Source organism: Channa argus, chromosome 16 (assembly GCF_033026475.1).
Source record: "Channa argus isolate prfri chromosome 16, Channa argus male v1.0, whole genome shotgun sequence".
NCBI classification, from domain to species: domain Eukaryota; kingdom Metazoa; phylum Chordata; class Actinopteri; order Anabantiformes; family Channidae; genus Channa; species Channa argus.
The window spans coordinates 7,906,643-7,934,413 of NC_090212.1; the positions used below are offsets into that span (position 1 = coordinate 7,906,643).

The following is a 27,771-nucleotide window of genomic DNA, read 5'->3' on the forward strand; positions in this document are numbered from 1 at the left end:
GTTCCCAGGCCTGTTTTGTAAAAAAAAAAACTCAAAAACTCACACAGCATTTGGCACTGACACAAAGAGCTATTCAAGATGTTGGATCTGGGTTGAAATGGGTTACACAGTGCCAGTCTAGTCTGTGGGAATGGTCAATTCATTAATGGTAGAAATGGGTGTAGAGTTTTAAGATATCATTTCAAGTTTCTTTTTGTGGTCATAAGGAGGAAATATATATAAGGAAGATATATACTGCAAAGCTAGCACAGACCCCCATAATACACTACATGCAAGCTTGTCATAATCTCAAATCACAATCTCAAATTTTATACAGTATTAGTATTTTTTTATTCAGCACAAAAAAACTGTTCAAATTACAGCATAACAAGAGATAAGCGAGATACGACAAAAAGACAAGACATGGGTTACCTGTGTACAGTGTATGTTTGCTTGTGACAGTGCATCGGGATTGGAGGATTGAAGAGGAATCCTTAGTGAGGATAAGCAGAAAAGGTAGAATTATACATAAGAGAAATGACAGTTAGGGGGGAAGAAACGTACAAGGTAGGAGTATACATACTAAGGCTAAAAACATGGTATATCTATATATAGATATAGATATATAGATGGATGATATAGATATATATAGATATAGATAGATAGTGTATTTATTATTTCTTAATAACATGAGAAAACTCATCATACATTCAGATAAATTAGCTAAAACAGAAATAAAGACAGAATAAATATATTGTTTATATTTAAAAAAGCTAAATTCTACAAAAACCATAAGAAACAAACGAAAATTAATACTAATTATGATGATTATGATTAAGACTTTAAATGAACACCTGTAGGTGAATTTCCTTATAATATGATACACTAGGCACGGAGGGGACCTTGTGTTTCCTCACCTAGTTTCAAGCCACTGTGTTTAAGCCTTTGCTCAAACAGATGAGCCATGAAAATTGAATAAAGCTCCTTTAGAAAAGGAACTAGATCCGAATGACACAAGTGCATAACACACATCGAGAATTATTGCTTGATTGTTCTTATTACCAGTTGTAAATAAATAAACCTGTAGGTTGGCTGTTTTGATCCACTGACATGAAATGCAATACAATAGGTGGGCACTGACCAGGAAAATATCAGTGAAACTATTACTGTAGGCCTGCTGTGTTAAGTGTGTGCCTTTCCATGCAGGGTTGCTTTACATAACAAATTTCTCAGACTGCAAGCAATCGCTTGTTCACAAACTCTAAAGGGGGACATTTCAGATTGATTCTCTCAAAGACCTCATACAAATGTGACAACTAGTGATGCACAAACAAAGGCAAAGTTTCTCTTAAATGCACAGTCGGTGAGATTTTCAGTAGAGGACTGGACTAGGTTGCCATGGAATTGCAGCACCAGACTTGCTGACTATTGTTGAAGAAGACGAGGAAGAGGAGAGGGAAGAAAGGGGGGGAAAAAATGTAAGAGCAGAAGCAAATAGAGCTTGATGCAGTTCAGCGAGACTCGGATGCAGCTTAACTCTTTGTTGCCCACTTGTAGATGAAGAGAATGTACTATATACAATTAGAATATCTACAGTTTTAATTTGAAAGAGTTCTGCAATGTTATTAACTTTTCCTTTAGCAAAATTGTCAAACTAGCAGGCCCCTTCACTCTCTGATGTTTCCTAAACGGTTGAAAATTGAAATACCTATTTGCCTACCCACTGCAAAATATGTACAGTAGCTATGCAAAGGAAAACAGGTCTGAAATACAAAGTATGTTAACAAGCAAAAACAAACACAATATTTAGATGTGTGGCCTCTGAAAGTATACAGTATTTTTCCTGTGAGTGAATGAGCACAGTGGAGAAAACACTGTCACCACTCCCTGTAGGAAAAGGATGGATGGATCTATGGTACTGTTTACTTTACTGTTTACTTTTGTACATGTTTTTTAGTCCTGGCATGATATGAGTTCTGCAATTTTTTTATGGGAATGTTTTTTTATGTTACTGTGGTTTATAAGTTTAAAAAACTATCTGGAATGAACTCAGGTAAAACATTTTAACAATTACATTTCAGCTCTTCATGTGTAAAGGACCAGCGTAGCTTCATATTTATTGCACTATTTGGGTTGTAACAGTTGTGTGATTGCCAATTTTTAAAATGTTTTAGAAAAGTTTTACTCTTTTACTCTTTTTTCCTTATAGACAAACTGTACATGGGCCCCGGTCAGTTGTACCAAGATCTGCAAAACCTAATCCATGACCTCAGCTTGGTTAACCAGATATCCAACATGATCAGCAGCCTCAAAGGAAACTACCAGGTACTGAATGACTGACCCTGTGATACAATAGAGCTTTTTCCTTTGGAAGTTTGATTAAATAGCACATAAAAATTTTATTTCATTATATTTCATCACACTAAACACCAGAGATTCAAAATAAAGTGAAAAACGTAATAAACTCAAAGTCTAGGACTAAGGCTAAGAAGGAACTATCAATCTATCTTTCTATGAATTTGAATTTGAGACTATGGTTTGATTAAATATGGAATCTTTTGGAATATTAATTGTCTTTATTAATATTAAGCTTTACAATGGCTGATATAAACAGCTGTTCCTCCAGTGTTTCTAATAGGAATTTTAAAATGTCTGTACAAAAATAGAACAGTAAAACATTTAAGCTGTGGAATGTGCCAGCATGCTCAATTTGTATCTGAGAAACCAGAAGTCTCTTAAGTTTTGTTTTGCACCACTCTACCCTGCCATATCCGGTGACAACATACACACACACACACACACACACACACACTAACACACACACACACACAAGCTCGTCTATGCTGTGGGGATGGAGGTTGGGAATGCAGAGCACATCTCGAGTGTGTGAGTCTGTGTTTGTGCTGTCCTGGTGGGTCTGTCAGAACCAGAGTGGAGGCAGAATAAAAAAGCAGCTCTCAGAGAGACATGTGTCCCAGAGTTGGAGGGAGGGACAGATTGATGGGGAGGGTGATGAGGCAGGACTAAAATATGTGAGCTGTACACTACAAAGCATTTTCACAAAATGTAATAATATATCCTATATATTACTGTATACTGATAAACTACACTTTTCAGGTTAGTTCATTTTGGAACCTATAGATATATTGTCAATATAATATTAGTAAGGATAAGTAATTATAATTCATTACTCATTGTCCCTTTCCCGACTTCCCTGTTGTATATAGAATGTAAACCCCACTGTGGCCCAGGACTGGGTGTCAGGCCTGCAGAAGCTGATTCTGAAGAAGGAAGAAGAGATTAGGGCAGGTGACCGGTGTAGGATCCAACTCCAGCTGCCTGGCAAACAAGACAAGTCTGTTGCACACTTTTTCTGCTTCATTTGGTCTTTCATACAGACAGCACATTCAATATTTTAATAATCTCGGTTTAAATCCTCATCCCTCAACGTGTCATTTTTATCCCAGTTTTATCTGTATCACCTTCTAACATGCTTTCTCATACTATTCCCTCAATATGACCCCTATATGACTATAGTGTTAGAAGAGAGAGTTGGAACATATTTGCATAACCAACTATGTTCATCAGCTCTAATCTGAAGGATGAATCTCCTGGGAGGGAGTGTGCATGGGTGTTTGCAACCCAATTCTACCCAGTGCTACAGCTGTTGCTGAACATAAATGTTCATACCACACATTTACACACCCTATTATATCTCCACAGTGTTCCCCAAGGGTGCACCTTGTTTTGGCTTTTCACATTCACACTCACACACAGCATAACTGTTTTTGCTTGTCTCTCATTCACTTCCTCACTGTGTTTCTAATCCCAGCAGCATTTAGCTGGTGAGATTATCCATGGGTATGTTTGGAAACACAGCTGTGCCTCTCTCATTCCTCCCCTGATCCCTCAGTTGCAAAACATAACACTCTTCACCATCAACCAGTGACAGGAGTGATGCTGTTCAGACAGGAACCAGCCCCCAAACACACACACACAACAGATGCACACACGATGAGCGATGAGAGAAGGGATAATTGACATTGACTTCTATTGAATTTCTGTCACTATCTATCTTGTCAGTCAGCATCGATTGGACAAACTTATGGGCCCCCTTCTGCTGAGATTCAATCTAAATTAGGCTCAGTTCATTTGATCGTATTGAGTGTTTTACTGTGAAACTAGTCAGTGAACTGGTGTGTCTGCAATAATATTCAAACATTAACATGACTGGTTAGAGAGAGACATTTTAATGCAAATTCTGGCCTATGGTTGTGAAAGTCTTGACATATTTCACAATACATAATTCATTCAGTACATTCCTGTTAAAGTGTCTTTGATCGGAAACACTTCCATTGAAAGTTTAATTCATTTATTCCAATTGAAGTGCTTTTTTCAATGTTCTGAGTGATGATTTTTCCATAGTAAAACAGAGTTCCATAACACAGTTACTTCTTCTGTATCTTTTGTTTATAAGGAATAGAACGCATCAAAATACAGCAGTTACCATTCTGCCCGTTACCTCATTGTGCCCTACAAAAAACTAAAAGATTGAAAAAATATTGAGGGAATCTACTGTAGTGGCACGAAAAAATCGTCTGAAATGCAGCGATCATTTATTTGTCTTCTACATATGTAACATCATTAGAAGATAGGATTGTCTTTTATTTTTCTTGTAATTTGTGTTTTGTTTTTTCCATCTCTGTTTCCTCCAGGTCGGGTAAACCCACTTACTTCAGTGCAGTGTTCAATACTCTCAGCCCAGCCATCAAACAGTCATGGATCAGTAACTTGCAGATGGCAAAGCTTGCTCTAGGTACAGTGCACTGCCAAGCTTTGTATTTGCGCTCTGTCATTTGCACAGTTCTTTATATAGATTGAACAATGTTGGATGGTGGTTGGTTAATAAATACATATTATCAAATCTCATTACAAATCTTATTACTTTTTTGTATCAGAGGAGGATAATCTGCAGGGCTGGTTCTTTGCAGAGGATGATGGCAATCAGATCAAAAAGCAAAAGCATCCTCTTTTGCTCCGGCATATGCCTGTAGTCATGTCAAAGCTACAAGAGTTTAAGGTGAGACCTTTTCCTTTACCATAATGAGGAACATAATGAAGTCATCTGGTAGATATGGGCCGATTAAGTTGGTTAGAGTATTCCACTGGTAGATCCCATGTTGTGGGCTAGATCCCTTTATAGGGTACTAATTTGCCTGTGTTGACTGTGTGTGTGGAAATTAGAGCCCTGCTTGTGTCCATATTAATGTAGGTCATAGCATATGAAACATATCTGTAACTAGAGTTGTCATTAATGTTATCCTAAATCAGTTGTCTCTCATTTCAGTCTGTGCGTGCCTGACTGTGTCTCACAAATGCCAAACTCTTCCCTGTATGTGGCTTGTTATGATTAGCAGGTCAGAACACAGTGCTAGGTTAATAATGCAAACATTGCAGGCTTGATCCCTATACAGGCCAGAGTGTTTGAGGATGGATGCTTGTTATAGTAGAGACAGACACATAAAACTTTAGCATTGTCTAATGGGATTAACTGACCAAGTGGATTAAAGCACCAGGGAGCATGTTAACTCAATTGATACAATTGCCTTGTCTTCATCTGCCTTATAACCACTGTGTGAGTTTCTGTATTTCTGCGGGAATGTGTTTCTTTCTTGTTTTTGCTGTGTGGAGCCATGACTCCCTTATGTCACACTTCTCCCTGCAAAAAATAGCTCTATTGTGGGCGTGGGGATGAGTCCCAGCAGTGTTTAATGAGTTTTTAAAAAATGTCACATTAGAGCACAGACACATGACCAGTTTAATATCGGTCATCTTACAAACTTACTTTTAAGTGGCACGTTATAATGACATTAAATGATTAGTATCTCATATGATCTAAAACAGGGGCAACACAGTAGTGGAGTTAGCGCTGCCCCCTCACATCTAGATTGTTTTTGCATCCCCAGGCCACTGTGGCTGTTTTCCCAATGCTTGCGTGGGTTTCCTCCGGTTTCCTCCCACAGTTCAAAGAGGTTAATTGGTGACTCTAAATTGCCCGTAGGTGGGAATGTGAATGGTTGTCTGTGTGTATTTCTTTCTGTGTTGGCCCTGAGATAAATTGGCAACCTGTCCAGTTTATACCTTGCCTCTCACCCAGTGACAGCTGGGATAGGCTTCAGCCCCACTGTGGCCCAAAAGAAGATAAGCAGTTACAGATAATGGATGGATGTATTGATGATACAAAACAGCTGTTGAGCTGACATACTTTCTATACTAAAAGAAGGAAATTACAGTAAACTATTTTCTGTCTTTCATTTTGACTGAATACTTATTTGTGAATGAAACGACTTTGCCATGTTAATATGTAACAACCACTGTCAGACCAACTGGGGTGAAAATAGCTGCCACATGCATTCTGTGGCCAGGTTGTGGTTTGATCCCCATACGGGCCTTTTTCTTTTTAGACTATGAACTTATTTTAGATCCTGCTAAGCAGTAGTCACTCTGTCAATACAGAAACTCTGTCATTACTTACAGAGTAGAAAAATGACCGATGTCAAGGGGCACAGGGCTGACTTCACTAATTTAGACTGCATGCTTTAATGCAACTGAGACAGATCTGTGAAATTTTTACCTTCACGTTATGTAACAGCTGGGCGCTAATAAAACCTGTTCTATCAAATTCCTACAACTTGATGCAAATACACACATGACATCTTTCTTTAAACCTATACTTTCTATTCTGTGACAGGTGGAGTGTGCTGTTCATAACCCAGAGCCCCACATCAGCACAGAGAGCACAGCAGACTCTCCTGTTGTGGGCCATGGATGTATCTGGGTGGGACATTTTTTTTTTATCCAGAACAGAAGCATTATATTAGTGTACATTCCAAACGGGGATAATGACTAAACACAATTATGTAACCTAACGGAACTGAATTTAAAGTAGGAACTAATTCTGGGGTAGTAGTGATTTTTTTATGTGCACTTGCTAATGTAATTGTACTTTGTTTTATTTAGGGACATTTAATGTTTTCTAATGATAATATTAGAAGTAATTTGCAGTAGCTGAATATGTCATGGCGGGGTATCTCTTCATTTCATTTTTTCAGAAGGATTTTCAGACAGAACTGGAATACTTGTCCAAGAGTAAAAAAGCTACTCAAATTTACAAATAAATCCTAAAACATAATCTGTTACATCTCTGTTCAGGTTGCAAGTTGCACTAATCAGATGGGTCAGATAGCTATAGTGGCCATGCAGAACTCCAGCCCTAAGGTGACGGAGTGTTTCAATGTAGAGTCTCGTATCCTCTGCATGTCCTATGTGCCAGCTGAGAAACCTCAGGAGAATGGTGAGACAGTCCCCGACACGAACAATCCTCCATCGAAGGCCAGTGATAATCCTAGTGTCTGTCTGGGCATGGAGGATGGCAGGTACAGATAATTACATGGTCTTCTCACAAAAGTGACTTTGCAATTCATTAATGACTTAAAATATCTACAAGTAACTTTAGATGTTCTTGTAAAACACTTAAAATTAGCTGAATCCACACCCTACTATATGTTGTTGTTTTTTTTTAAACTAGAGACATTATTTTAATTATGCATATATAAATGGTAAATATCTGTATTTCAGCATCATTGTATACAAGAGCAGCCAGCGGTCCAAGAAAGTCCGCCTCCAGCATTTCTTCACCCCAGACAAGTCCACTGTCACCAGCCTTGTCTATAAGAAGCACTGTCTGTATGCTGGCCTGGTGAGCGGCTCTGTGGCAGTCTACTCCAGATCCCAAGGTGTGTTTGTGGGTGTGTAGTGAGGGAGTAGACTTGTGATTTGTATATCTCTTGTGTTATATTCTCAGAAATATGTCTATGTGATGTTTGTTGAATCTCCTAAATAGATGTAATTAAGGCAATTACAAGGTTAGATAACAGTTTTTGGGAAAACAGAAATGCATTCATTAAGTGAATTCCATTTTGTGTGTAGGCTGACATTGTTTATTCAGATATTTAGTCTGCACTAGAACTTAATTTTGTAAGTTTTGAACATAATTGACCGTGTGCATGAATCAAACTGACTGCTTTGTTGTTAATCTTAGAAACCTTTAACACCCTTCTGCTCGCATTAATTATCAAACCCGACTAGTGACATATTTAGTGACTTTTTCCAGCTACAGACAGATAATCTCAAAATGCTAAAGTGTTTGGAGCTAAATTCACACAGCTAAATATTTGGTAAACTCTAAATTTGAGAGGTTTTTCTGCTTTCTTTACAAACTGCTTTTTTTTTTTCACTTGACTCACTATTAGTGTGTAATTCAGACCTTCACTGTGTGGCTCAGGGTCAGGGGTCTTCTCTGTTTTGTGTTAAGGTTCTGTTTCTTGCTTGCTCAGTTTGTCTGGGAGAAGCAACTCTAGCGGTGACCTATTTAATGTCCTCCCTCCCATAAGTGCATAGACACAGTCATAGATCTAGTCTGCACACTTCCCACAGTCTTTAACATTCTCTGTTTTAGTGCCTCTCAGATACTTGTCTCAGATACTTGTCCTCCATTCCGTTTCTTTTTCTTTGTCTGTTTTTTTTTTATTTATTTATTTTTTTGCTGTGTCACATGATGTGGGCAAGTTAAGTACGTTTTAAAACACTAGAAAGCAAAATCCTTGTGATCATTGGTTGTCAAACTTAAGTATGGGTATCATTATCCTGTGATGCCATCATTGCTCGAGGCATGTTTTGTTAACCTCGCTTACATATTTTGCTGTGCTTCATGTTACCATATGACTCAAATTAGATTTTCAACCTCTTTGAGAAAGGACTTTTAAGTGCCCTTTCTAGTGTGTTTTCTAGCTTTGTTGTTTGGTTAAGCCCAAGAGAGAGAAACAGAATGATGAAGGAGACTGTTATCACCCCTCCCACAGTCAAGCTACATTTTGCCAGCTAGAAACACATCAACTTGTATGTAATCATGCAGTTAATCTTGTAGTCTTTTGGCATACTCATTGCTTTTTTGATGCACTTGTCATCGGCACAGTGTTTGCCAGTTTTGGTCTCCAGTTTCACTGAATGTTCCAGCAGTTCAGGTAGCTGCCTTTTATCATTCATCACCACTGGTATGCCAAATGTATTCCAAGAAGGAGTTCCTGGCCCTAGCCACTGAGTTTGTAGGATTTTGTACTCACCAACAGCTCTGTCACTGTCACTAGGATATGATGCTTTTATGCTGCAGTGATGACTCATGCTGCATAGTTACGGGAGTAGGGAAATGTAGCTTGCATCATTGTTGTAATGCTGCTCAAGCACTATGTCAGAGCCAGTTACTGGCTCGGCCTGTACGCTGTTAGCATTTAAAGTAGACCCACGGTTTACACTGCACAGAAGAAAGATGGCATAACTAGAAGAAATGATCTGCTTATATCCTTTGATGTTAAACTGTCAACTGATGAAAGGTGACCCTCACAGCCTGGAAATATCAAACCTGACAGAAGAGACAGCACTGGGGCTTTGTCTTTAAACATTCAGTGCTGAGTTATACTGCATGGAAATGTTAACGCGGTATGTCTGAAGCCGGCCAGTCAGCCTCATTCTGCCATGCTAGTATTTCCTTTGTGACTGACTGTATGAGAGACGGAGAAAGAAGCAGACACTGATTCGGCAAAGGTCACGTGTCATAGACAAACAGTCAGCTCTCTTCTGCTTTTCTGCACCATGCATCTCCTTTTTGCCTCTTAAGAGTATTATGTCATTTATTGGAGTTGTCACATAAAGAGTAATGCCTTATTTAAATAGCTTTCATAGTCACAGTTTATGTGTTATTGTGTTATGTATGTGTAAATGGTGATGAGAAGTTTGTTGCAGGTGACATTGACATGAAAGAATACGACAGTTAAGGCAATAAGATGTGGGCAGACTCTCCTCAGTAGAGAAGACTTACATAAGCCTGCATGTTGGCACTCATGTCACTTCTTTTTTCTTTTCTTCCGCTGCTCTTTTCCTTTTTCTTTTCTTCAAGCACATTCACCTACACAGTAGCATTATTATTGCAATAATATACACAGTCCATAGCGGCAATGCTAATCCCACCTTGCTTCTTCAGTAGAAGTTTACCTTCACTTCCCCAATATTACTGCACATCTGAAAGAACATCTCTCTCTGCATGGCATCTCTCCTTTCAATAGCTGCTTTTGTGCCTTTTCTTAAACAAACACGATTGGTGAGGCCTCATTCACTTCCTGACCTAGATTAGCTAAAGGAATGTGGAATCTGGAGGAGATGAAGTTTGTATTCACCATCGAGCTTTTCTAGTTAAATAGCTTTTTTCCTTTTTCTCCTTATGACCACAGCAACAGAATTCTTAACACGAAATGTGTGTTCATATTTATAACGTCACAGCATGGGGTTTTTCATTGCAGAAGAGCTGGCACTTTAAGTGCTTAGGCACATGTAGAACAGAGTGTGTCGGGGGTGCATGTGGGATCGAGCTCAGCTCTGACTAATGCCTCATAGCCTATCTATATTCATGGTGAAGGCTGTGAAAACCATCAATGGCCACTCCACTATAAAAATATAAATGTGGGTGACCTTTGCAGATGACATTTATAAAGACGGAGTGGCTATTGCACTATTGTTCATGTGAAGTCGTAACCATTCTGTGTTACTATTACATAAAATAATAGCTGGAGGTTTGTATTGCAAATTATAATGCGGTGATATTAATAGAGGTGTGGAGCACTGTAGTGTTTGGTTTGATGTATGTTATGCTTCATCACATACTTTTACTGCAGCTTTTTAGATTGCACATGCTGACTTAAAATATATTCTCTGTGCATTTGTTTCAGTTTAATTTCACAATACTCCATATAAAATAATGGGCTGCCAATATTGTTTTTGTCATTACAGATGGTTTGTGGAGCTTCGAGAAGCCCAAAGAGCTGAAACTGGGGGTCCTCCCAGTCAAGGCTATGTTGGCTATGGAGGACCACCTCTGGGCATCATCAGGTGGACAGGTCTTCATCATCGGCACCCATACACATTGTGTGGAGGTTTGTAACCCAGCTTCAGCACCGCTGGTCTACTATTACATACCATGACAAACTAAGCAGTTTAACAGATCTGTTCGTGTACATGTTAATCATTATCAGTGTTAATCATTATCATATCCATTTGTCAAGCCAGTGAGAAAGTCTTTGTTTCTTTAAAGAATGTGTCAGACCAGGAAAAGGTGCTGTTTTTTTTCACTCGAAGGTTGGGTATTTTAGTGAATGAGTGAGTCCTTTCTTACTCCATACTATGTATGATTAAGTAATTAATGACAGAGCTGAAGGTGCTATTCTTGAAGAGATGAAGTAAGATGGGAAGTGTCACTTCTTAGCAAACCAAATAGGCAACAGATGAGGCTGAAGTTAACTATGGAGAGTTGCTTGAGCTTGTCCACAGTCATATTTGACAAAATACAGCAAGTTTAAAAAGTGGTGACTATATATAACTATAAGTGTAGAAGAATCACTAGCGGAGAATCCCTACTGTACATAACGTCACTTCCTATTGATTCCTGGAACACTGATTGTTTGTGAGCTTTGGCCTGTTTAAGGGAATGGAACCACTGCCATGAGTCCAGAAATAGTAACGTTTCTCTGACATGTACTCACTCATAATCAGTTTAGCCTCATTAAGCTCATTATGCTGGACCACCTGTGTCTCTTGCTCTCTTTCTCTGACGTAAGACTTACAGTTAGTCCACAGTGGTAACTGCAAGTCAGACAGATGAGAAAAACTGAGGGAGAGAGGAAAAATCATTTTTGGATAAATCCAAAGAAGGGGGACACTTGTTGTGGTTAAACATTTTAAAGCAGATAAAATACCAATTACAATTGTTTTACTTGTCAAAAAGAAAATTGCAAGACATACTCACTGTATGTTTCTTCTGTTTCATTGTCACGTTTTACTTGCCTTGCACTGATACATTTTTGAATGGACTTTCCTTTGACAAATATAACTCCACCTACACGTAAAGCTATGTGTGGTGAGGTTATGTAACTTGTGGCAATGGAGAGAGCCTAGCTTACTGGGCTCCCTGAACAGAGAATTCAAAGTTGCACTCTACACCTACAGTATTTGAAACTATCCCTAATGAATAAGAGTACATGGAGGAGTTTTCCTTAAACCAGATCTTTATAGTAGCACTTACAAAATGTTGCTCTTCATGTGCTTCCTGTTTTGACTTCATGTGAAACTACATAAACTCCTTCTATGCATCTAGCAAAAAAAACATTGTATCATATTCAATATGATACAATTGTGAAAATGTGATTCATCATATGACAGTAAAGCATAATCAAAGGGTTCCAGACATAACAACCACTGACGATGCATGGGTTTCTGCAGTCTAAACAGGCTGAGCCAAACTTTTTGTGGGTTGATTCATCTTTTACGGTTAGTTTTTCACACTCAGTCAACATGGTAGCAAACAATTCCAAAAGTTCCCCTGAGATCGCATTATTCTGACATATTAGTATTGTGTGCAAAACACTTTGCACCATTTTCCATTATTGATTCTTCACATTTTACATATTGTTGCTAATTAACCAAACTAACTTGTTCCCTGTGGCGTAAAAGCAAATGGATAAACCACTATGTTATGCCTACATCTCAGCTGCACCATTAGGTATTAAACCAATATCCCATTGTTTGACATGTTCAATTTTCTGATCTACTCGTTCAGAATGAAGGTTGTTGAATTGTTTGTTTCTTTGTTTTTAATGTTATGTTGGGCTTTTTTATGTTAATATTTTGAACTCTTAATTCAAGTTAATGGGAGTTTTTACAATAGATAGAATTAATCGTCTCAATTTATTTTGATTGCACAATAGGTAATACCCAAGTCCTGTCATGCTATCCTGTCATTTTCATCCAGAGGCAGCTGGAGGCTCACCAGGAAGAGGGCATGGTGGTGTCCCACATGGTGGTGGCCGGGGTGGGCATCTGGATTGCTTTCAGCTCTGGTTCTACACTCCGCCTTTTCCACACAGAGACCCTGGAGCATCTGCAGGACATTAACATTGCTACGCCAGTCCACAATATACTGCCAGGTAAGACATAATCTCCTGAAAGTATTTAGTTTCCTTTTTTTTATTTTTTTATTTTTATTTGAACCAACACTACATGTCTTTGTGCACTTACTCATTAGACAGTGATCAAAGACAGAAATGAGTAAGGCTACACTACTAAATTGTGTACTGTTTTTCTTTTGGCTTCTGCATACCATCGTTTACAATTTATTTCTGCATTTTCATCTTTTCCTTCCCTGTCCAACCTCACCAGGAAGATGGTCACAAGAGTTTAAAATAGGAAATTAAAATCACTGGTGGTCATTTCACATACAATCTTTTATTCTATATATTATCCAATAACACATCAAACTGTACTGTAGTATTTAGAGTTTTTTTCTCACCTTGTCGAAATCCTTGATCTGTCTTGGGGTTTGTGGTTTACGCCTTGTTGATTCTACAGCCATACTACACCGCTGCCTTCAGCGCTTTGTCCACTTTCTCAGTCCCTTTTGCTGACACCTGAGTATCACTCAGATCTGTATTCCTGTCTGAGACTAAAACCTCTTTAGTTAGTGTCAGAGTTTCTGACAAAGAACTGCAGAACATAGGTGTTCTCAATTTTGATATCTGATCTTGTGATGATCAAGTCAATACAATTATTTAAAACACAGCCCTGCATCTGTGAACTGTCATGGATGTCCCACAACATCATGTTTTCAGTGTTTTCTTTCTTGGTGCCTGTTAGTAATTACCTGACATCAGCGTAGCTGCTCACCCAGACAGCCGGTTTTTCACACTCTCAGCTCTTTGAAAAACAGTGAACAGGAACCTCTGTTTCTCTTCTGTTTGTTTCTGTTCATAGTGTTGTGTAAAAAAACATTTTACCTCCTCAAGTTGATTTTAAAGCAATGTCATGTGCTTTGTTATCTGAATCAACCTAAATCTGAAAACTTGAAAAGTATTTAATGGAACATACCTTTTATAAGTGGACAAATATGGATACGATGAAATTTAAAACTGTATTTTGAATAGCATGAACCTGCAGCTATTGTTGTATGTTGATAATTTTTAGTCTGTCATGGAGCATCTGGAATGAAATCATTTTCCCCTTGGAGATTATTAAATTATTTCTGATTCTGATCACATGAATCCATTATATTTTGAGCAAGGCTGCTTTGGTAGTTGAGCTAGTGGAGTTCAGCAGAAAAAAACATTATGTTGCCATAAGGAACATCAATGATCAAGAACTTGTTTTGAAGGTCACTATTTTGCTGAGAGATGAAATGAAGTACAAATAACACTATCACTGTCTGACATGAACTGGGCTAATAAAACCAAACTGTCTGCTTCTGTGGGCATATCTGAGAATTTATTGATTTTTTTTTTTTTATTGTATTTTTTTTTAAACCTAACCCACCAGTAGGGATGTTACGTCACAGGTTTGGCTCTGTTTTGCAGGGCAATTTGCTTTACTTACATCACTCCAGCATAATGGCTCACTTTTGATCCCAGATTGTGTAAAACTCTGCAGAATTAAACCTGTCATTAACAGGTTTTTATTTGTCTGCAACAGCAAGAGGTGAGACAGATGAACCATAGCTCCAAAACTTTTTGAATTAAGATGAACTGAATAGAGTTTTATTATGTTTGATGTGATGCAATTCCTTGAGACTGGTTTTGTTGCTGTGGGGGTTGTCATCACAGTAGATCATACTGTTTTTTTGTGGGTTGTGAAACAAGCACAGTCTGCTTCCTTGTTTATTTAAGGCAAACATTGTCATTAAGGATATTCAGATGAAATCACTGTTAGTGTGACTACTGTCCCAAGGTTAAGCCTTTAGGGCACTATGTACTGTAGCTCTGGACCTTGTAATCTGCTATGTTGCATCAGCTTGACCCAAAAACACACAGACTAAAGGGATTACTACAGTTCAGCATGTATGAAGTCTGGATGTTTGCAGTCTGGTCACTGCTGTTTTTTATTCCTTTTATTCTAAACTGAGTACTGCAGACAGTGTTTGGTTTGGCGTCCAATCTCTAAAGTATTCTTTACAATGTTGAAATGGTCTTGATGGTTTGTTTCTTTTTTTTCCTTGTCTTTAGGCTGAATTGTATTGTTTTGATACTCAAATGAGTTTTGATCTCAGTTTTGTGTTGACAGTTGTGTTTCAATTTCTTTTTGTATTGTGCTGTCTCATCTTCAGCATCATTAGTAGATGATGCCATGGTTAGTCCAGCTCTGCCTAGACTGTGAGCATATTTAAATAGTCGCTTATATAGCGCTTTTATCCAAAGCGCTTTACAATGTAGCTTCCCATTCACCCATTCACCCATTCACACACACACTCACACACCGATGGCGGTGGCTGCCATACAAGGTGCTCACCTGACCCACCGGGAGCAACTTGGGGTTCAGTGTCTTGCCCAAGGACACTTCGACTTGTAGCCAGGAGCGGGGATTGAACCACTGACCCTGTGGTCCTTACCAACTGAGCTACAGCCGCCATATTTAGTTCAGTCATAGATTATAGTTGTTAGATTATTTTATGTATGATTGCCAGTGCTAGTTATAATGTTCAGAAGGGCACAAGAGGTCTTTAACTACAAAATGCCCAAACAGGACTTGATGAAATTGTGCAAAGTCTGCTAAAGCAACATTGCAATTTTCTTCAGGTTTCTTCTTTTAGGTTGATGCAGCATTTACTTGGTTATAAGCAAATTGTCAGCTTTTGTGTAATTAATTCTTGCGCAATGGATTTAAATGTAACTTAGCTGCTGGAGCAGCTATGCAGACAAAATCCCTTGTTGTGAAGGATTCACACAAACTATCCTCACAGCTTTTTGTATCTGAGGCTCTGAGGCTGAAGTTATCCACAGCTATTCACAAACCCAAGTATCCTAAGGAAATCCTTAATTGCAAGCAAAAATGTAAGAGATAATTAACTGCTTGGAGTATCCATATCCTTTTGCTATTGTGGGAGAATCTCACTCCGACTGTTTAGAGGTATAAGTGGACTCTTTGTCAAACAGATGTAAATGATAAAACCAGTCTGCTTTGAGGCCTTGCTGCCCATATTGGTTAATAAGATCCATGCAACCACAAAGGAAGCTTGTTCTAAGAAAGACCACCACTCAAGAAAGCTTTCATCCTCCAGGCCTCGCCATTGAGAGTTCACTTCCTTGATAACAGCTTTAGGTCCTTAGACAGTCACTCAGCTTAGAATAAAATGTTTTAACTAATTCAATTTAGTTTAAACAAAAAACAAGGTTAAGGGGGTTTAATTTTAATGAAGCTATTGCATTAAATTTAACTGGCTGCCACTTTATTGTCATCTGTTGTGACAGTGTTCCTTAGTGATATTTGCTGTGGATCCAAAAAATGTGCCATTCTTGCACAAGCCCAGATGTAAATGGAAATACCAACCAAACACTTTGGAGAGGTGGAACTGCCTGCATTCAGTTTGTTAAGAGAAAAACACTGGCCTACAATATATTTACAGAAGCATAAGCTAAAAAAAATTCAATACTTTAATTCATTTTAAAAAATGTTATTTGATTCTCCAAAAAGTTCAAATTAGTTTGAAGCAATAATGCATTACAGCGCCTGATGGAATTTGGTTTATCTACAGAACACACAGTGAGATTACGAATTGATCCAGTAAAGAAAATCTCCACAAGAAAAAAAAGAACATGGGGCGTTGTCTTGTGTTTGAATTCCTGTATGAATGGTGCAGTGTTAAATGCAGGAGGTGCTCTAGGTGGGGTTATCCTTCTCATGTCCATGCATGTTGGAGCAATTCAGCTAGTTTTCTTCTTTGCAGACAGGAGGTCCTTAAAGTAATTTAGCAGTGTTTAGTACTGTGCTGTTACAACACAAGACTCAAGTTGTCATCTAAACATCCTCTTCCCATCTTCTGGATTAGAAATCTTAAAAATAAAGATGCTCATGGGTTTAGTTATTTATTTATTCATTCGTTCATTCATTCATCCATTCATAGGGAGCCTTGGTGGGATCGGGCTAGTCCTTTTAAGTGAATCTATCTAACAAGCACAAAAGCTGTAAAATTGTCATAAAATAGGTATATTAAATAAAAAGTGAGACAAATCTGTGTGTACAGAAAATAAAAATGTAATAACAGAGAAAGATAATATGCACTTCTAAGGTCAGTCGGCCTCCTTCAAAGAAGACTGTCCTGTGATGACATCTCAGAGGATGGTGTCTACCTAACTGGATGCTGTACTGAGGGTCTTGTCTAGCTTTGTCAGCTCCTCTGTGACCTAAATAATCAGCTATGCATTAACTAATGGGAGACAAACATTGGGGCAGCCAGTAAATAACACCTCCAGCTTTTCTTTAGTTGTATGTGACCATTGTTGTACACCTCCCAATAATGAAAACTTACTTATTCTGCCTCATAATGATGTAGCTTCAGTTAAAACCTGTCTCTTTCTTAATATCTCTTTGGAACTTGACAAGAGATATTCAAGAATAGGGTCCAAGAGGGACACAGTATATGATCATTTCAAAATATATATTCAAAAAGTCATTTGGCTTTTTGGTGTATCGGTCAGTCCATAATGAACCAAGACTCAAAGATTGAGAATGTTCAATGAAATTTTATACAGATACAGATATATTTTCAATTCAAACTGTAATATACTGTAGTCACTTGGTCTTTAGCAAATTACCTAATGAGCAGATTTATCATGTCAAGCTAAAACAGTTAAAGTAGGCGTAGTATAGGAGAAAGGTATATACATAGTCCTACTGTGGAGAACTGACTGAGACTGAAATTTTTTGCATTGTGCTGACCTGAGTTATTTCCAGACTTAATGAATGGCTGACATAGTGTATTATTGTAATGTTTTGGATTTTCTCCTCCCTCCTGCTGTTGGCTTTCAGGACTAAGTGCAGATCAAAGTGGTGCACTGGTGTAGGATCAGGGCCAGATCCACGCTGTGTTGACATTCACTCTAGATTTATTTTAGTTCACCCTCTGGGTGGGGAACTCCAAATATTATGAAAGAAGGAAGTTGAGCAAGACCCCCAGCCAGCAGTCTGTGTGTTTCTGCTAACTCTGGGCCCTCATTAGAAGCACATGTGGGCAAAACGTTAGGCCCTCTACTCCATAGTACCTGCCTGCCTATCTGGCAGGATCCCTGGAAGTGTCGCAGTATGGTCTGTGTGTGCCTCATGCAAGAGGTCATCTCTAGTGAGGGAATCAGGCAGGGAGACTGGCAGTAATTTTCCTAAAGCCCAAAAAGATTACTTTGAGGGAGGAAATTCAAGTCAAGCTGTTACAGCAGTAATTACTCATGACAGTCTCACCTCCCACATAGCGAGACTGCAAAGACTGTTTTTGCTAAGCCACAGATTTTATAACAATCATAAAAAGTATGATTAAAAAATGTCTGACTAGACAGCTGGGATAGGCTCCAGCCCTCTGCAACCCTTAAAGGTATAAGCAGTATAGATCATTGATTTGTTGGATTTTGTTTGTGTGTTTGTCCTTCTGACAAAGCTCCTGTGAGGGAGATCTGAGGTGAGTGCCAAATTTCATGTAATAGGTCACCTAACACAAAATGTCAGCAAGCCTGACTTTATAGTCATCTGAATGTTGCTATTAACTTAACAGTCACAGCTTTTAAAGTGGCATCCGAGTGATTTTTATAACCAGGAGGGAACGGAAAAAGGTCAGGTCATATTGTGTTGATGTCGCTACCACAAGCTGTCTGAATAGAGGCAGAGCTCCTTGCTTAATTACAGCATTACGCTTCACTCGTTCTATTGCGTAACGCCTTTGTGTTTGTTTGTTTGACTCAAAGTGGATCATAATGGTGCGTTTTTCTGTGTTCAGACACTTTAAAAGGCCTGCTTTTACCCAGGCTCTGCTTTACGTTGCCCTGGAGACAAATAACTATTGAGCATCATTGCTGCAGAAATACCACTACTTTCTAAAAAGACACACACCATCCTTTCTCCCACACGCTGCACTGTACTCGCGCTTGGTAAAGTGGCCCAATAACTATGCATTTTTCTGATTTTCCAGGAGACATAAGTGTGCATGAGCAGTATGCATCAGAATGAGGTCCAACTGTTCGCATCTGACACTGTGAATTATTCAGGGTTGCAGGATGTCTTTGCCAAGTAACATTCAATGCCTGTTTCTTCTTCTCTATTTTAAAACAACAATTAAGTAGATTTACTTTAGGAAAACATATCATTATTGTAATGTCAATACTACATTATGTTTTTGTTTTTCACAGGGAACCAGAGGATGTCAGTGAGCAGTCTGCTGGTCTGTCATGGTCTGCTTCTTGTAGGGACTAATCTGGGGGTGACTGTGGCCCTCTCTGTCCCCAGACTGCAGGGGATCCCCAAAGTCACAGGTACTACTGAAATGCTACTGTACCAACATTCAGTGTTTCATAGTAATATAGTAATTCAGTTAAATAAAAGCCTGTAATAACTTCCCACAGAATAATTGAATGTCCCTTATGTAAACTCAGAAAATTAGCAAATCCTGTGGATTTTTATAAGACACCAAAGTGTATGAAAAAACCAGGGTAAATACTCACCCTCTGTATCTCTTGTCAGGCCGTGGCATGGTGTCTTTACATGCTCACAACGGACCAGTCAAGTTTCTCACTATGGCTGCTGCTGTGTGCAACCAGCCCTTTGACCTGCCATCCTCCCCCCCTCCCACCTCAGTAAAGCCAGAAGAGACAGATGATGTGGAGAACAGCCATCCCCCAAATTCAGGCCTGACTCCCCCTCAGGGGCGGGGTGTGTGGTTAGGAGAGGCGGGCTGTACCACCATGGCTCTCCAAGACTCCCTGTCTTCATCATCCTGTTGCTCCTTAGCTCCCTCCCAGGGTTCTTTGGAGCACGGGCCCGAGGATGGGGCCCTTTATGACATGCTCCACGACCCCGCCCACCACCAGAGGGGCCGTCGCTCAAACAAGGTAGATGTCAGCTCTCTGCTAGTGGTGTCTGGAGGTTTGGGTCACCGCAGGGTGAACAAAAAGACCAAACAGTCACGACATGAGGACACCACCTCCACTATTATGATCTGGCAGATTCCTTTGCTCTGTATGTGACACTAAACCACAGAGGTAGGTTGTAAACTACATTTCATCAATTACGTGTTAAAAATGTAACTGCATGCTTTAAATATCTCATCTATGCATTCTGTTTCTTTTCAGGTTAAAAGAGACACTTCTGACACTTGACAGAATATTTGGGATCAATCAAAACAGCTAAATGTCTTAATTTAAGCACAACTGCATTAAGTGTGCCACTGTTTTTCCACAATGACCCTAATCAGTACAATAAAACCAAAGGATAAAGAAAACACTCAATCATGATGCTTGATGGAGAAGCAGCACCCCAGACATAAGTCAAATGATGTACTGTGTTTGTTCAATATGTAGTTGTTTGTGAAAAGGTCCTTTGTTTCACCTTTTGATGAAGTCAGTCGTTCTTTGACACGGCTAATACATTTCATAACCCACCAGTGTTTGTTCCATACCAGCCAACTGTAGAGGACTGCAGAATTGAAATCAGTATTGAAAAGAAGCGAAAAATAATTGTTTCCTACTTGCGAGATGTTTAATGTATTGACAGGGCTTTAAAACTGTTGCATTAACTGTATTTGTAAGATAACGATTAGGCCAGAGTTGTAAATATGAAGTATGACAACTCAGGATTACAGATGTAGGTGTTATGTTAAAAAAGTATTCAAATCAAATCCCTTCACTGTTGGGTGAGCTTGTCCACTCTTCTGCTAACAGAGAAAGAAGGGAAGCAGGGGAAATATCAGTGACTGAATTTGATTGAGAAAGGCTGATGATAATCCCTGGCTGGCCAGGGTTCTATCACTGAAAAGATGATTAAGCGTTATCACCAAGAGAGATTTTTGACTTTTGCATCTTTGTTTCTGACATATATTTTTAAAAATTAAAAAAAGATAAAATGCTTTATAGTTTTGCAACAACTTGGATGTACCTTTGTCATGTATATTAACAAATCCATAAACATTGTTTTATTGAGGAACGTTTTGTGTTTCAACTTCATCTTTACTGCATGCAGTTCTGCAAGCTCTTAACCATAATATCCACTTATTTTAAAATGTTCTTTCCATCCTCACAAAATAAAGAGAATGTGCTGACATTTTGGTAAAGCTAAGAGATTTACTGTCATATTCAAGACAAGTAGCAGCAGAAGTACATACACAATCAGTTTTTATCCTCGCTGTAACTGACCTTGCACTTCTACTCCACTCCTACTGTGTGCAGCCATCAGTACATGCAAGGACTAGCAATGTGCTTGAGGGGCCCAGGAACTTATCCTGGTACATCTCTTCTGGGATTTCATTGCTCATTTCTCCTACTGCTGAACAAAGAGGGTCAGGACATTTTCTCTTGTAACGCCCACGTTCACTGTTGCACAACAGTGTTTCACTGTACGGTCAGTTCCAATAAAAATAGATGATTTCAAATTGGAGTTCTTCCCATACTACAAACTATGGCACCCTAGAATGATCCTAAATATTATCTGATGCGATTTTCTAGTTGTATAATATGTTGACTTTAACTTAGGATAATATTAACTCATGAAATTAAATACTAGCTTTTTATATGCTAGAAGTGGGACCTGGCAATGCATCAGGCTCACTGTTATTAACCCACCCAGTTATCAGTTAGTTTGAATTGCTCACATACGAGCACAGCTGCAACTGGAAGTCTTTTGTTATCTGTCCGACCCTGAGGTTTCTAGGGAAAACACTAATTTTGTGGCCTGTATCAGTCCCTCAGCAAGTCTTTGTTCTCAGAATATCTGGTATTAAAACCTCCCAGCTAAATGTTCTCTAATCACCCACTGCTGCTAGTTAGGTGATGCCCTTGCAGTGGCTCCTCTCCATTTTTGTATCTGAAAGCCACTTTTAAAGATGTACAGTGTCCATAAAGAGGAGGTTGCGGACCCTGAATAAAAACATCTCCTACTGTTGCCGCTTCCCTGTCGGGTTATATTTTTTCATGTGGATTTGTATGTATGTACATATTTATTTCCAACATTACATTGCCATACAAAGTATTCGTATTATGTTCCTGCGCAGATATGCTTTCTGTTGCATGTTCATTGTTTCAGAGTGAATCTCATGTTGAATTCAGATCCTGTTGGCCCTTTACTAAAAGGGAAGTGCGATTATATTTCCTTAACATTGTTAGCCTCCTAAATCTACCGCATATTTACTGGTTACTACCACAAGCATATACTCATGATTTATTTTGGGAACTTTCCATGTCCGTTCTACATTTATTATGACAAACTTTCTAATGCACCAACAGGTGGAGTGGACTAATGGAACATGCATTGGATTTTTAATAGTGTTATTGCAACATAAAAGCCCCATTGGAGGTTAACGGTGGTCGGTTTATGGCAGTGTGCAGAATTAATACAGTATTCCAATAGCCACTGAATTGTTTATGGTTATTTCACAAGAAGGAACACACTTTTTAGGATAGACTGGGTTCTGGTGAGTGTGCTGACATTGGAGGGGGGGGGTCCATGAGTTAAATCGCCTGACAACGACCCTCCCCCCTTCTCATCGTGGTACCCAGGACAGGGATGATGCGTACTGGAATGCAGCATCTTCCTTATGGATGCGTCCAGTGTGACACAACAGATGGAGCCTGGCGCTTTTGAGTGCAGGGATAATATCGAGTGGAGGGGGCGTGGTTTAGAGCAATAACCGACTCACTGTAGTAAACTTAAAAAAAAAGACAGCAAATATAAATGTCCTGAAAGGTCTTAGAGCTAGTACCTCTGTCATCAACGCTGAGCAGCTTCTTGCAGAAAAGACGCTGAACATGCACAGCGTCTCACCCCAGTTGCCACTAAAGCAAATTACTTGGCGACGGCTGATCTGAAGGAGGTGCGACCTGAAATGCTTATATGATCGTCCCCCTGCCGCGCCTCCACCACGGAACCGAAGGGGGAGACTTCTGTGCAGGAGCGTTTGAAACAGCACTTCACAGGCTCGATGGATGAAGTGTGAACGAATGGGATCCAGCAGCTGGAACAGTCGGTGAAGTCAGCTCGTCCACAGGAGCACAGCTTATCTGGTTTGCGACCGCTTAAAAGCAGCTTGGTGGAGGGACTGGCACAGAAACTGCTGGTGAAAACGCAGGTAGGTCACAGTGCACTGCCAATACGAAGGAATCCGTATTTATAGCCTCCTCATAAAACCTGGTTGACGTTAATGTACCTCATACGGTATTTCCTAATGACTCGACTGGGTTACCTAATATCTCCTCTGTTGTCTAACATTGTCGGGGAACGTGTTGGGCAAGGCTTTTTGGTATAAACACACATATGTCCCCGTCATTTTAGAGATTCATTTCTTATGCGCATGCGCTCTAAATGTCTCCGGATTACCACAAATAATGCGCAGGCAGGGTTATTTTTGCAGGCCACGAGAAGCTGCATGTTGAGATTGCTTCCGTTTCTTCAAATAACTAAGGAGTCTAATACAGTTGGCAATGGCAAGATAGACATTTCTCCCTTACTTTTCACAGTTTCCTGGTGAGAAAGGGCGCCCCTTAGAGAATAAAGACATCTTCGCAGCTCTAAAACTCTTTTTCCTTTATTGGGATTAAATTTCCTGCTTGTCTTCTTTATATAGGTGAAGAGAGAGGAAGTCACAAGTTTGTCCATCCACTCAGCATGATTGATGAAGACACTGTCTCACATCACCTATGAGCACAAGATGAACGAGGGCCGGAGGCTGGGGTCAGTGGCCTTCACTGTTGAGGCTGATGTCATCCCCCATTCCGTGAACCCTGACCTTGCCACACCTGCAGCTGAAGATGGTAGTGTATGTCCACGTTTTGTCCAGGGCTCCTTGCAAAAAAATGTGTCTGAGAAAGAATACCTGTTGGATGGAAGACTGATACAAAATAATCATATTGATCATCAGAGAGGCAAAGACTCCTCCAACTCCACACCTGATAAGTTTCACCTTTCCAATGATAAGGGACCTTTTGATCTCCCTCCGTACGCTGGCTCCACAATGTCCAATCATATTGCTGGCATGCAACAAAACTGTGCAAGGAGTGAAATTCACAATGGTGCCAGAGCTGATGTGTCTTACAGTGCAGATTCCTCCAAACGTTTGCATAGCCAAGCTAAACATGAATCTGATCAGTCAGACCTAAAATTGAACCTGGAGTGTGGGGACAGCAGCCAGGAAGCTGAAAATACCCAGCCTAAAAAAGAGCCTGATTTAGTCATTGAAGTCGGTGGGCAGACGATCAACGCTCACAAGTCTGTCCTGGCAGAGAAGAGTGACTACTTCAAAGCACGGCTGTCACGAGACATCCTGAAGGTGAAGGGGGTGAGTTATAACACCCTGTCTACATTGATCGACTATGTTTACACTTCTCAGATGAATGTTAGCAAAGACAACGTAGTAGATGTCATCACCGGGGCTAAAATCCTTCAGATCCCTTGTGCTGTCCAGGCAGCCATGGACTCGATGTCTGAACAGATCACTGCAGAGAACTGCTACGAGATTCTGACAATCGCAAAAAAGCAGCGCCTGAGTGAACTGAAAGAAACGGCCTACGGATTCATGAGTGACAACTTCCTTCAGATCCTCAAAGACCCCGCTGCGTATGGACGTCTGAATGGATCCGAGCGAGATCTGATCCTGAAGAAGAGAATGGATGGGAAGAAGACTCTGATGGTCGCAGAGATAAACGATGTGTTTGATCGTGTTGGCAGTTGTCCGCCGAGCCGCTGTGGCAGCCGGCCACAAAGCCCATTGTTACTGGGTTCTTTTGAGGAGAACCATATGATTTACTACTTTAATGAAACAGCAAATGATTGGAGGCCTTTGACTGCCATGCCTGAGGACGTAAACACTAAAGGCTGTGGGATCTGCACCATGTACAACTATCTGTTTGTGGCAGGGGGGATTAAGGGCTATGGGGACAAAGGCAAGGTTTCAGATAAGGTCTTCTGCTACAACCCCATAACTAACTGCTGGGCTGAGGTGAGACCTCTGAACCAGGCCCGTGCCCAGCTAAAGCTTGTTTCTATGGATGGCTACTTGTACGCCATTGGAGGGGAATGTTTGTTTACAGTAGAAAAATATGACCCGCGTATGGACCGCTGGACCACGGTTGCTCCCTTGCCCAAGGGAGCCTTTGCTGTGGCCCATGAAGCAACCACCTGCAGCGGAGAACTTTATGTTTCTGGCGGCTCTCTCTTCTACCGCCTTCTTAAATATGACCCCAAGAGAGATGAGTGGCAGGAGTGCCCGTACAACAACAGCAGGAAGAAGTCCACCGACATGGTCGCTTTCAAAAGCTTCATTTATCGCTTTGACGTCAACCGTGAGCAGGGCATCAATGTGTTCAAGTATAACACCATAGTGAAAATGTGGAACGATTGCGCATCAGAGAGGCTTGGAAGTCATCTGCCCTTCAGGTGTGCTGCTATTGGAAACTGTATCTACTGTGTGAACAAAAGTCAGACTCTTCAATTTGTAGTGGAGGAAGAGAACGCCTACTTTGTTGAGGAGACGCTGTGTGCTCCTCTAGATGCAAAAGGTGTCCTTTTTCCTTTTGTTCTCACTTTGCCTGAAAAGCCTGAAAAAGTTACATAGTGTGATCCAGAATAATACACGTGTCATAGCAAACTTGGAATAAGCAAAAGACCCTAAATAGACCCTTCAGTGTCAGCTTTTATCTCAGTGTGTCATACCTGCTTGCAGTGGAATGTGTGTGTATTTGCATGGCATTTAAATGTGTCTACAGGAACAGCCTTAAAAGGATTTTTTTATGTTAAAGGAATGAAACAATATATGTATCTGACTGTAGATAATGAAACAATGAAATTGACTGCAGATTATTTTTGTGCATTTTCTGTATTATGTTTGCACTTTTGTAGGAAGGATAGATGCTTTAGTACATATTAACTACATGGATAGTGATATTGGTTACATAAACTATTTTTTTCTTGAAAGCTTTCTAAATAAAAGGATGGACGATGTAATTGTGCGCTCTATGAATGATGCAACGCAGGGTCTATGCAAATGGAACTGACTATAAAAATGGTCTGCTGTAATGCTGTGCTAGTTAATAGTCTGAGTGAAATGTGACTGGAAAAACTCATCTGCACTAACTTTGATGAAACAAGGACACTTTATCATTAGTACACAAGTTGCATAATCTAGGCCACAGACATTCCAAAAAGAATTTAAGGAGCACATTGTACCTATTGTAATTCAAGGGACCTTTTAAGTCACAGCAAATCTCAGCATTTGAAATGAGACAAAGCTTTAGATTTTTGCATCACAAATTGGAAAATGAAATCATTAGGATTAAAACATACATAAATTACAATTATTTTTAGATTAAGAATATGCTATTTTTCTTTAAGAGCTTACGTAAGGGTGTAACAGTTGTTAGTTTTAGCACATTTGCCAAAGACAATTAATAGATCTGACAGGTTATTATAAAGCTTTGAGACTGATAAATGTTATATTTTCACCATATCTGCAGATAAAGTTCCTAATAAACGGAATTCGCTGGAAGTCAAAAAATAAAGCAATAGCTGTTTTGGTAGGAGGATGGTCGTCATGTTTGCTGCTAATAGGCACGTTCTGGAATGTTTTTTTGGAAACCCAGATGCTCAGAATACACAGTTACTTGTGTTATTTCACCTTCTCTGTATGTGTCTCAGAGAAGGAGCCATAGAGCCCTGCTCACTTGCTGCCAGGTTCAACCCCAAAACATTACTGTGCTTTATTCCAGCATAATCAGGTCAAGGCCCTCACCGCTTCCACCAACAGTGTGCTGGTCTAATGACACTAATTAACCACATTATCTTGCATTGCTCCACAGTTTTTGTTCTAATTTACTTTCTTTCAGACATTGCACACTTGTTACTTGTTTCAATATCATAATGGGAGTTTTGTATGAGAATTGATGCTGATATATTCTTGGAATAGATTGCTTTTGTTTACATTGGTAAAATTGTCTCTAAGCAGTCAATGTGCTCTGTCAAAAAGGATGTGGTTTTGACATCTGTGTTTTTTTGAAGTTTTGTATGGATTTGGATAGCTTTGGATCTGCTATTGTGGTGGGACAGTAATGTAATGCAATGCTAGACAAAGGCTTGTTAAAGTCATACAGAGTGGGCTAACTAATAAGCTGTTGGATAATGTATATCAGTTGGACCTAAGTGCTTCAAATAAAATATTTTGTGTCTGGAAATGATCTGCCTTTCTTGACTGTTTTTATCATTGCAAAGAAAATTTGCCCAGGTTAGTTAAAATGCCATGTGTGAAGCTGTTCTGCCATCTAGTGAAAGGAAACCGTTACAGCAGCCAATTATGCTGTTGTGCCTAATAAAACATTTATTAAGTTAGTTTATTATTTTGAAAAGCCATAATTATAATATCTTACAATTGGACTCTGTGTGCCTCAAAACATGCTCACTTTAATATATCTCATGTTGGTTCGTTTTGTGAAAAAGATTCTTATAATATCAAGAATAGATATTGAACAGGTGCACTAAGTGCGAAAAGAAATAAATGCATTGTACCACAAGTCAAATTTAAATGCTGTGTCAGTTTAGTTAATGATCAAAGTATGTAGGTAATAATTGTTCTACCCAAATGCTCATTGTCTGGATAGAAGGTAATGTGAGTGAGGGAAGTCACAGGTGACA

The 27,771-nt window shown here is 39.5% G+C and overlaps 2 protein-coding genes across 6 annotated transcripts in view; both read left to right on the forward strand.

Moving 5' to 3' along the window:
* The window catches only part of arhgef10 (Rho guanine nucleotide exchange factor (GEF) 10), a 49,364-nt gene extending 28,280 nt beyond the window's left edge, over positions 1 to 21,084 (forward strand). For 3 of the 5 annotated variants that reach the window (XM_067478668.1, XM_067478667.1, XM_067478670.1), the window contains 12 exons: positions 2,189 to 2,304; positions 3,207 to 3,334; positions 4,695 to 4,795; positions 4,938 to 5,059; positions 6,731 to 6,817; positions 7,192 to 7,415; positions 7,618 to 7,775; positions 10,879 to 11,021; positions 12,893 to 13,067; positions 19,296 to 19,418; positions 19,627 to 20,144; positions 20,235 to 21,084. In XM_067478668.1, the coding sequence (XP_067334769.1) occupies positions 2,189 to 2,304; positions 3,207 to 3,334; positions 4,695 to 4,795; positions 4,938 to 5,059; positions 6,731 to 6,817; positions 7,192 to 7,415; positions 7,618 to 7,775; positions 10,879 to 11,021; positions 12,893 to 13,067; positions 19,296 to 19,418; positions 19,627 to 20,129 (1,880 nt within the window). In that variant the 3' untranslated portion in view covers positions 20,130 to 20,144; positions 20,235 to 21,084. Of the gene's footprint in view, positions 1 to 2,188; positions 2,305 to 3,206; positions 3,335 to 4,694; positions 4,796 to 4,937; positions 5,060 to 6,730; positions 6,818 to 7,191; positions 7,416 to 7,617; positions 7,776 to 10,878; positions 11,022 to 12,848; positions 13,068 to 19,295; positions 19,419 to 19,626; positions 20,145 to 20,234 lie in introns of those variants that run through there. The other 2 variants (XR_010910970.1, XM_067478669.1) reach the window with 2 other exon arrangements.
* A 1,422-nt stretch (positions 21,085 to 22,506) lies between these two features.
* LOC137100952 (kelch repeat and BTB domain-containing protein 11) lies at positions 22,507 to 27,317 on the forward strand. Its single transcript, XM_067478671.1, has 2 exons — positions 22,507 to 23,221; positions 23,717 to 27,317. The coding sequence occupies exon 2, from the start codon at positions 23,765 to 23,767 to the stop codon at positions 25,700 to 25,702; it is 1,938 nt and encodes a 645-aa protein (XP_067334772.1). The 5' UTR covers positions 22,507 to 23,221; positions 23,717 to 23,764; the 3' UTR covers positions 25,703 to 27,317.
* The last annotated feature ends 454 nt before the right edge of the window (positions 27,318 to 27,771 follow it).

Bases quoted from the DNA above. Each gene is read 5' to 3' on its own strand.
- LOC137100952 (XM_067478671.1), top strand. From the start codon at position 23,765: ATGAAGACACTGTCTCACATCACCTATGAGCACAAGATGAACGAGGGC.